This window comes from Plutella xylostella, chromosome 7 (assembly GCF_932276165.1).
Source record: "Plutella xylostella chromosome 7, ilPluXylo3.1, whole genome shotgun sequence".
In the NCBI taxonomy this organism is placed as follows: Eukaryota; Metazoa; Arthropoda; class Insecta; order Lepidoptera; family Plutellidae; genus Plutella; species Plutella xylostella.
Window position 1 is genome coordinate 9,207,403 of NC_063987.1, and position 9,977 is coordinate 9,217,379.

Below are 9,977 nucleotides of genomic sequence, written 5' to 3' on the forward strand. Positions count from 1 at the left end.
TAATCGACAATGCTACATCACTATTAGTAAAAATAAAACTGTCAAATATTTTCTTCAACTTCGACGATTTCGTTTGTTTTCGCTTTTCGCGGAGGTTTGCAAAATATCGAGTTACTTGTAAACTACCACGTTTTTGTAAGCAGATTCCTGTATAGCAACCAATTTTCCCCTTCGATCGCACGATAATCTGTCCCCGGCAGTGCATATATTGCGGTAAATTGGCTTCGGCGGGAAGAAACCAAGATGGTTATTGAGAAAGTTCACGGTTTGCATTCTACCGGCATCAGCCTGAGTGACCGGTTCAGCATCCTGGCCAGCGCCCCGGCAGTGCCGCCGCGCGCCCGCAGCCAGCGCCCGCGCACCCGCCGCCACTCCGCCGGGGGCTTCCTCAACGCCATCGGATCCCTGCTGGCCCACGATGGAGTCAACAACAGGAACTTGGTCGACCAGATGGCGCGGCGCCTAGAGATGCAGTACAGACGGGTGAGAGTTGTATTTGTTCATTGCACAATAACAAACAACAGGTTTAATCATGTTGCCTTTTAGAGTGGTTGTAAAATTGTATAAAACTGTAGGTATTCCTGTTTATGAGTTCTTGGTATAGATATGCATATTGGGAGCCATAATATCAAAGTTTAAACCTGCTCAAACTTCTAGTTTTTGATTTAAGATACCACACTGCACAGAGGCTCTCTTATGCACCATAACCATAAGTTCAATTTAGTCAACTTCCCAGCATATGTGTGCATACTGGAGAGTGCAATTATCCTTGGCTCATTGGTCCATTTTACACGGAAGCTAAGCTGGCAAAGCTGAAAAAAAAAGGCCATAATGTGTGACAAAAACTAAGTGGAGTTAAGCTGGAAATGGAAACCAAGGAGATGATGATCACTGGATCATCACCCAAAACAAAGAAGGATAATGACCATACACTCTAATAAAGACAGAATGCCGAAGGCAGATAAGAAAGTGGAGCAAAAAAAATATGTTAACCTACTCAACAGCTTAACTAAGTAACCACTCCTCAGAGGGAGCTCCGTCAGCGCCTTGGCAACGCTGGGCTGCGGCGCGCGGGCAGCGAGACCAACATGCCAGGGCTGCGCCATGCGAACAGCTTCAGCAACCTCAGCCAGGCCAGCTTCCGCAGCCACAACAGCTGGAGGGGATCTAATGGGAATCTCAGGTAAGATGTGGGTGACTATATTCAATTTGTTTGTTTTATAACACTTGTACTGTGTGTGATTAGCACAGTAAGCACTATTTTAGATATTACTTGAGTCAAACACAGTCACAAGTTTATTTACTTTAGCTTAGATCCAGAATATTGTGCTATATCATAAATTGATTTAGAATTTGTTAACATTATAATTATTCAGAACATGCAAAGGATATTTTGCCACTTGATATATGCTTAAAATGATGGTAACAAACATCTCTTCCATATTCCAGTCGATCAGCCTCTTTCGGCAACCTGTCCGGGCGCGGGCGGGGGCGGCTGCGCGGGCTGGCGCGCCGCGGGGGCGCCAACCAGCAGCTGCGGGGGCGCTTCGGGTATGTAGTTTTAAATTATCCATTGTTAGTCCTTTAAATGAGCTAAATTATTGATGAGATACTTCTGTTTTAGAGTAAGTTTGGATGAAATACGAGGGCGATACCGAAATTATCGGGAATAGAAAAAAGTACAAAGATATCATAATATTATTTACTTTTATTGTTTTTCAAAGTAGTCTCCGTGACATTCAATGCACTTTTTCATTCGATTAAACCAATCATTGAAACAGTAATTCCAGTCTGAAGTGGATACTGTCAAAACAGCTGATTTGTAAGCTTCGACCGCCTCTTCTGGGCCGCTAAACCGTTGACCACGTAGCATATCTTTAATTCTTGGGAATGTAAAATAATCATTGGGTCTCAGATCAGGGCTATACGGAGGATGGTCCATCAACTCCACGTTTTCCATATTTAAAAACGTTCTTGTTTTGCGAGCGGTATGAGAGCTTGCATTATCGTGGTGAAGGATTATACGACGATTCGGGTTAGTTTTACGAAGTTCTCTTACGACTTCCGGCAAACAAACTGTTGTGTACCAATCAGCAGTAACCGTCCTTTGTTCTTGTAATGGAATCGTAGCCACATGGCCAGTTTTCGATACAAACGAAGCGACCATTTTTTTCGACACGCTGCGTGAGCGAATAACTTTTGTTGGCTTGACCTCACCTTCGAAGACCCAAACTGCCGATTGATGTTTTCTTTCGGGCTCATATGAATAAATCCACGATTTATCACCAGAGACTATATTGTAGACAGCATTTGAACTGCCTCCATTGAACCGTTGCAGAGCAGATCGACACCAATTAACACGAGCCGACTTTTGTTCCTCGGTCAAACGGTGGGGCACCCAGCGCGAAACTAACTTCTTGACACCCAGTTCTTCATGTAAAATGGTTTGAATGGCTGTCATACCAATGCTGAGAGAAGCCCGAATCTGCTCGTATGTCACATGTCTATCTTCTTTTATTAACTGGCGTACAGCATCGATGTTATCTTGTGTTACCGCTGTTTTTGGCCGACCAGTAGAAGGGACTGTGGTAAGAGAGGAACGTCCACGGCGAAACTCAGAATACCAACGATATATAGTCGTTTTACTTGGTGCTTCAAGTTTATAAATAGAAACAAGCTCGGCGAGACATTGTTCTTGAGATAAACCTCGACGAAAGTTGTGAAAAATTATTGCACGGAAATGTTCCCGCGTAAGCTCCATTTTTTACACCGACTTGTCAAATTCAAATGGTCAATACTCTTTTATTTTTTACTTTTTTTAAAATTCGAAAATGGAATTATGTTTGAAAAAACACTACATTTGATACACCAAAAAGGTTTCACTCTAATTTATTCCTAAGTATTCTATTCCCGATCTTTTCGGTGTAGCCCTCGTAGAGGCATGCATTTTATACACCAGCTCTTTCATGTGAACAGCTAGATAGTCCCATAACCGTCTATGGTCTGACAATAGGCCTTTCTCCAAGAACACCTTCAAACTATCCTCAGCCTTCTTCATTCACCCACTACCAGCTACCTGTCTTAGGTCATAGGTCCAGAAGCCTAAAGGTCTCCCACTCCTATGCAGCTTTCTTGTCTAATGATTGATTATCACTATCTATTCCAGTGTCCGTCAAGGCCGCATCACTCGCGCCTCCGTTCAACAACAGGGCGCGGCGCGGCGCGGGGGTGCGAGGGGGCGCGGCGCGCGGGGGGCGGGGCGGGGGCAGGGCACCCCCCGGGCGCAGGGAGCGCAGGGGGCGGCGCGGGCGCGGGGGCGCGGTGGACTGCGCGGCAGGGGACGAGGTAAGAGAAAGAGCGTTATGATTTAACTCATAAGTATTGAATAGCCAAGGGTCTTATAATTATCATACTGGCTGCTAGACAGCGTTCAGGCGGAACGGGGCCGCAGCGAATAGAAGAATCGACTAGTGTCCTTGTGTTGTTAACTTGCTACATAAATGCTACGAATACAATGAATGGACGAGGTGGAAAGTTTCATCATAGTTTCCGCTAGAGGCGCCACTTTCTATGCGAAAACTAACTTTCCTAGTATTATTCTTCTTTACTAGTTTTTGCAGACGATATGAAAATATATAGACCTGTTAAGTCGCTGGAAGATGTACGTCTCATTCAAGAGGATCTGAACAGTATAAAACAATGGTGTGACCAAAACTATATGTCCTTGAACGTATCTAAATGCAACCATATTAAATTCACCAAAAACATCAATAAGGTAGAATCCTCGTATTTAATCGGCAGCGGGCATATAAAAGAAGTGACTGAAATTCGAGACTTGGGGGTGATACTGGACAGTAAGTTGAGTTTTAGTGCTCACTACGACCATATTATTGCAAAATCTTTTAAAATGTTAGGATTTATAAAAAGATCATCAAAAAAATTTAAAAACTCTAACACCAAAATTCTTCTCTTTAATGCTCTAGTTAAGAGTAGTCTCGAATACTCAAGTGTTATTTGGAATCCTATGTACAATGTACACAATACCAGATTAGAACGTGTGCAAAAATCATTCACAAGGCATCTTGCATACCATGAAAAGGGATTTAGTAGAAGGAACGACTACAATTCCCGCTTAGAATATTTTAAAATGGTATCGTTAGAAAATCGTAGGCAGCTAATGGATCAAATTTTCCTTTGGAAAATCATCAACCACCAAATATGTAGTCCCGAAGCGCTCGCAAGAATATCTCTTTCCGTCCCGAGATCAAACCGTCGCCTTCCTCATACGTCAACTTTCTACATACCTGTACTAAAAGCAAATACCACCCGAAACTCCCCTGTATACCGTATGTTAATGGGGTACAATAGGATAAACGCTAGACTTCACGAAAAAAATAAAGATATTGACGTTTATCATGACTCTCTCGGCTCATATAGGAATAAAGTACTGGACGCCCTACATTTAGGTTAATTAGGTTTAGGTTTTTATTATATCTACTCATAGTTGCATGTTAGTTTAAGTAAGCTGTTGTAAGTTGTAAATATAAAAATGTTGTGTTCACCTATAATTGGGGTACATACGTGAACAATTATTGTATAAAATAATATTAAAACCTTTATGTATGATATCCTGTTGGTGTAACCTTATATATAAATAAATAAATTCAAACTATCAAACCTTACTAGGCTGGTTAAAAGGCACCCTAAAGGTAGGCGTCTACCTATCGGTATCGTACGTATCGGACCAAACTCATTCATAAATGTATAGAGAAATGGCATGCAGCAATGAAATGATCGTACTTATATGAATTTCTATACAAATGCGTCTGTTGCGTATGACGCCGAACGTTGGACGTTTACCTAAACCGTTTCCTGTTTCCATTGCCGGCGGCAGTCGAGGCCATAAGCCTGGCGGCCATATTGCGTCGCTTGGACCCCGCGTCGGAGCGGCGCTACTGGCGCCGGGCCGGGCCCGACCTCACGCGGCCCGCCAGGCGCGCGCGGCCGGCGACACGGTAACCTGTAGGGCGATCACGAAAAACAGAGCTAACGTATAGAATCTTTTTTTTTTTTTTTTTAAATAAAAAAAAATATATAAAAAAAAAATATATATATATAAATAAAAATATGTGGGGACATCTCACACACGGCCATCCGACCCCAAGCTAGGCAGAACCTGTGTTATGGGTGTCGGACAGCTGATATATCTACACAAATACATAGATAGATAGATACTAAATATAAATATCAACACCCAAGACCCGAGTACAAATATTTGCCTTTAAACAAATATCTGCCCCAGCCGGGAATCGAACCCGGGACCTTCGGCTCAGTAGTCAGGGTCACTAACCACTACGCCATTCGGTCGCAATCGAATGCGAGTGCGACTATTGTCAACTTGACAGCACTTTCGAACACTTTTTACCTTTCGAATAGAATGACCACAGAGTACATAATATTATTATGAGAATGACCTATGGAATGATAGCTGTCAAACTTTCGCAAATCTATACACCGCCATTTTGTTGTTGACAGGTTGACAGCACTTTCGAATAGTCGCACTCGCATTCGATTCTATACGTTAGCTCTGTTTTTCGTGATCGCCCTACTGCATGCGGGCGGCGGGAGAATCTGGCCGTATCGACGGGGAATACTGTGTTAGGGTGCTTATATAGAGAATCGGGTTCCCTGTACCGGTAACCTGATTATGCGAAAGCGCTCACTCATGGAGCATTTCCCGGATTTTTTTACGTCATAGTCGCTTTTGCATAATTAGGTTATCGGTACAGGTAGATACAGGAAACCCGATTTTCTATGTAAGCACCCTTAGGGTTGAGTGTAGGTCGGGATTGCCAAGCGTGACAAGCTCAAGTGTTTTATTCAATCAAGTATTCGTTGTCGCGTGGAATATGCACGCGGGACGCGGAAAAATGGCGTACAATCCCGCGTGCGTGATTAAGTCAGCACGCCATTAAAAATACCCTAAAAAGGGGTGTTGGAAGTCGAAAGACGGTCGTAGTTGTACAGAGTTGGGACGATGTTTTATAAATTCGCGAAACCTAAAACCTACTTACGTACTTTAAGTATGAGTAGCAGTACTTGCATGGTGGGTCTAAAGTCTAAACATAGTGATTTTATATTGCCGAGATTCTCTCGCCCAGAAACGGTACCATGACTTATTTTGTTTTTGTATTTTTAAATCAGTTTTTAACGGCTACTAGACATATGAGGCAATTCAAAGTTAATCCACGATAAAATCTAGCTAGTAATTATCACCTATTATACTTGTTATTTATTCACTTCTACGTTAGTGTTAGTCTTTGATCTCTCAATTTTTCTATTCATACTTTGCATTTATTTCATTTCTTAAACGATGTTTAACTTAGAACAGCCTCTGTTAAACTGAGTGTAAGGGTTGCTACACACATAAGCCTCCACCCCGTAAACACAAGCAATCAACTTGCTTATGTCTGTAGCAAGCCTTAATCTAATAGTGTAATTAATCTTTCAGGAGGCGTGAACCGTCAAGACCAGAGGCCGGTGCCTTCTAGAGAGGAGTTAGACAACCAACTGGATGAATACATGGCGTCTAGTAAATCAGCCCTGGACAGAGACCTAGATGCCTATATGAAATCCGCGATGGAAATGGACTCTGAGCTCTAAAGTGTGCGTAGTGTAGTGCATATTGGAATGGAAGAGGACTGTGGCAAAGATAAGAGATTATGGTGTTAGGTTAAGTAAAGAGTGTTGTGAGATGGGTGAGGCCTAGGTACAGTTGTCCAGCAGTGGACGACTGATGGCTGATGACCATAAATATATTATAATAAAGGGCATAGGAGTGGGTACTACCAAGATTGGGTGACCATGCATATGTTGGAGGAATGGAATTTGGTTGTACGGATATTTATGTGTATGACTTCTACCTGTATGACATAGGTAAGAGAAAGGTTGATGAGTATCTTTCTAGTTAGTCTAGCCTGCTTCTCAATGTCTGAATTGATTATCCTAAACATACTTGCTTGAATACTCCGAATTGTATTAGATTTGAAGATTTATGACAAATCTCATGAATTATCTTTACTGGCAAGTAATTAAAATGTAAATGGCATTTATTATGGAAATTATTAGTTTTACTCGGACATTGCGAAACATGCCCACAGCCCTTAATCATTGAATATCGGGCATTTATTGTAACTGTAACAGGGAAACTAAAAAAAACTATTAAGTATAAACTTATTTTTGTCTTTCGAATGTAAATAAAGTAAGATTAATGAATGTAACATTCATATTATATTATAATATAGTGGTTATACAAAATACACTCACGAACAATGAAAAAGTTCCAGTGACATATTCGGTAGTGTACACTGTACAACAAAAAAGTTCTAATATAATAAATCATTTATTGCAGACTGTAAGTCCATAAAAAGTTAGTAACATGAATTTCTTAAAATATAAATCGCGGGCTTCATGCCAGAGGGGCGTACATGCAAGATTTCGATTTTGCGTTTTTCATGCCAATCGATTCCTATACTAGTAATACACGATATGTAAGTTATACCTGGTTTAAAACTTGTTGGAGAGATCTGATGCGGAAGGAATTCTACATCGGTTTAACGTTATTTATAGAAATACACGCTAAAATAATCATTCTCTGGGCTTTCAATATTTTTTCCTAACATAAGTGTAGGTGTAGTCAAACCAAATTATCTTACCCACCATAGATAAAGGGTAACTGCATTTTTGGACTTGATATAGTTATATACTTAACTTTATACTTGTATCTCTTGCAGTCGACTACTCGATAAACTTTTTGATTAACAATAATAACATGTATGTGTACCTACTCTTTATATGACTTAAGACAAATCAAATTAAATATAATTGAGTATAATTACGATTCCATTGTACTTATAGAACTCAAAATCTATAATATACACATCTTACTCTACGACTTTTGAATAAATGTAGGCTGCTTAATTCAGTATAAGTATTAAGTTAACACAACTAAACATACAGTCATTTTCTTAAGTACCTCAGAAAAAATGTATCTTAGTTTGTATTTTATATAATTTAAGGCAATAGTTTGTAAGTTTTGATTATTTTCTAAGTTTTCTATCAATGTGAATAGTTTTCCTGTTTCTAAACTTTCGCACATGAATGTGTTTTATCCCTGATTTCATCTCATGATCATTAAGAAATTGTACCTACATATCCGTAGATATGCTTAAAAAATTGTTTATTATGAACATAGCTCGTCAAATTCGTCTAAATTCGACCACTTAAAATGTGTATATTATAGGAATAATAAAGTTATGTTTAGTGCAAAATTATATTTGTTAAGCTCAATTAGTTTTTATGTCTATTTTGTTTGACAAAATCTCTCTTGACAAAAACATTATAAACCCAAAGATATTGTTCTTTTGTCACTTAACTGTAACGGATTATATTTTTATAGTTGCCATAGCATTTTATTTCTAGTTGACTTAAGTGAGCTATAACTATAAGTTTGTACTGTAGAACTTTTGGCAGAACTTTAGTATGTTAGGTAGATACTGATATTTGTTGACTTCCGTTTCTTATTATTTAGTTAAGTGAGGCGTGTTAACTGTAAATATCTACAGAAAAGTTATTTCACTGAATAAAAAGTATTCGTAATTATTATTGTCTTTCAATTCAAATCTACAATGTTCTGAACATTGTGACAATATCAATGGTTATTTTAATCCCGTACAATACCTACTATCATAGGTATGACAGACATCATAATCACAACCCATCACGTCCCCACTGTTGGGGCTCGGGTGTCCTTCCAATGAAGGAAGGGTTTTAGGGCTAGTCAACCACGCTGGTTGTAGCCAACCACCCAGTGCGGGTTGTTGGGCCTCAGACATAACTAGCCAAACTAGGCATTCATAGCTAAATTGTTCATAGGTACAATCAAACTGGTTTTGTGGGATGTATGTAATAACATAAGTTGTTTTCTTTGAATAAAGATTTATTATTTAAAAAAAACTATAAAGTCTTGACATCAAAGAGTGCAATTTTGTTAGACTTTTTATGATCACCAGTTAGTTATTTACTTACTTTTACCATAGACTAATACACTTATCTTATACATACATTTTAAAAATCGATTGATTATGGGTTTTAAACGGATTTGTCCTTTAATAAATATATCAGGCCGATTAAATACGATCTTAAACAATTAGTTAGGATCCACTTCCGTTTTCACGACTTTATAGTTGGACTGTAGCTGTGTTTTACACGTCAAGCTTTTAAGTCGTTTAACAGCATAACACCCGTCTTTTTTCATTAAAGTTTGTTTTTTAATCTCAGATACCTACTAAATTGACTGATTCTTTACTGTTCCATTGGCGTGGCGGGACAATCGACTGTTGATGAACCGTTCAGAAAAAAACAAACTTTAGTCTTTTTTACATGATATTCTAATGTTCTCTACGTTTCGTGTGCATTACGAACTAATATTATAATTGCGAAAGTGTTTGTTTTTTTGTCCTTTCACATCACATGTAATGTACGGGTTGACTCGAGAGTAAAAATAATACGCAGGGAGCACGCGACGGGACTTGAAATGTAAATAAAATACAGACGAATTGAGAACCTCCTCCTTTTTTCCAAGTCGGTTAATAAATCGCAAAAGTATTGAATATTGGGATCCCGTTAGCTTCGCCGCCGCCCGCTGGGTGAAGTGATGATTATTTACATATTTATTGGTAATTTATAGCACTGTAGTAAATAATAATACTTGTTAGAGTCCGGCAAAGCTAACGTTGCAAAAGAAACCAAGTGCCAACGTCAAAAAATGTTTATTAGGGCAACAATTTTATTATTCTTATTTATCTCGAGAATGACGTACGCTTCTTCGTTAATTTAGGGCTAGATACCGATTCACCGAATAATCATATATAACTAATAATGTAAGTATTGTCAAAACTCGAATGAAGTTAGGTAAG

At 39.2% G+C, this 9,977-nt stretch overlaps 1 protein-coding gene across 2 annotated transcripts; it reads left to right on the forward strand.

Annotated features, from left to right (window-relative positions):
- Window positions 1-62: 62 nt before the first annotated feature.
- On the forward strand, window positions 63-8,231 carry LOC119690786 (chromatin target of PRMT1 protein). Of its 2 annotated transcripts, XM_048622008.1 has the most exons (6): window positions 63-483; window positions 1,029-1,183; window positions 1,450-1,551; window positions 3,167-3,345; window positions 4,895-5,015; window positions 6,512-8,231. In XM_048622008.1, exons 1-6 carry the CDS (start codon window positions 244-246, stop codon window positions 6,549-6,551), a joined length of 837 nt encoding a protein of 278 aa, XP_048477965.1. In that variant the 5' UTR covers window positions 63-243; the 3' UTR covers window positions 6,552-8,231. The 2 variants fall into 2 exon arrangements, with proteins under 2 accessions (XP_048477965.1, XP_037962471.2); XM_038106543.2 differs by lacking the exon at window positions 4,895-5,015 and having other exon boundaries at window positions 64-483.
- Window positions 8,232-9,977: the final 1,746 nt, after the last annotated feature.

Excerpts from the sequence above, each read along its gene's own strand:
- LOC119690786 (XM_048622008.1), top strand. The coding sequence starts at position 244 with ATGGTTATTGAGAAAGTTCACGGTTTGCATTCTACCGGCATCAGCCTG. Across the intron at positions 1,552-3,166 it reads CAGCTGCGGGGGCGCTTCGG|TGTCCGTCAAGGCCGCATCA; the intron begins GTATGTAGTTTT and ends TATCTATTCCAG. Across the intron at positions 3,346-4,894 it reads ACTGCGCGGCAGGGGACGAG|TCGAGGCCATAAGCCTGGCG; the intron begins GTAAGAGAAAGA and ends TGCCGGCGGCAG.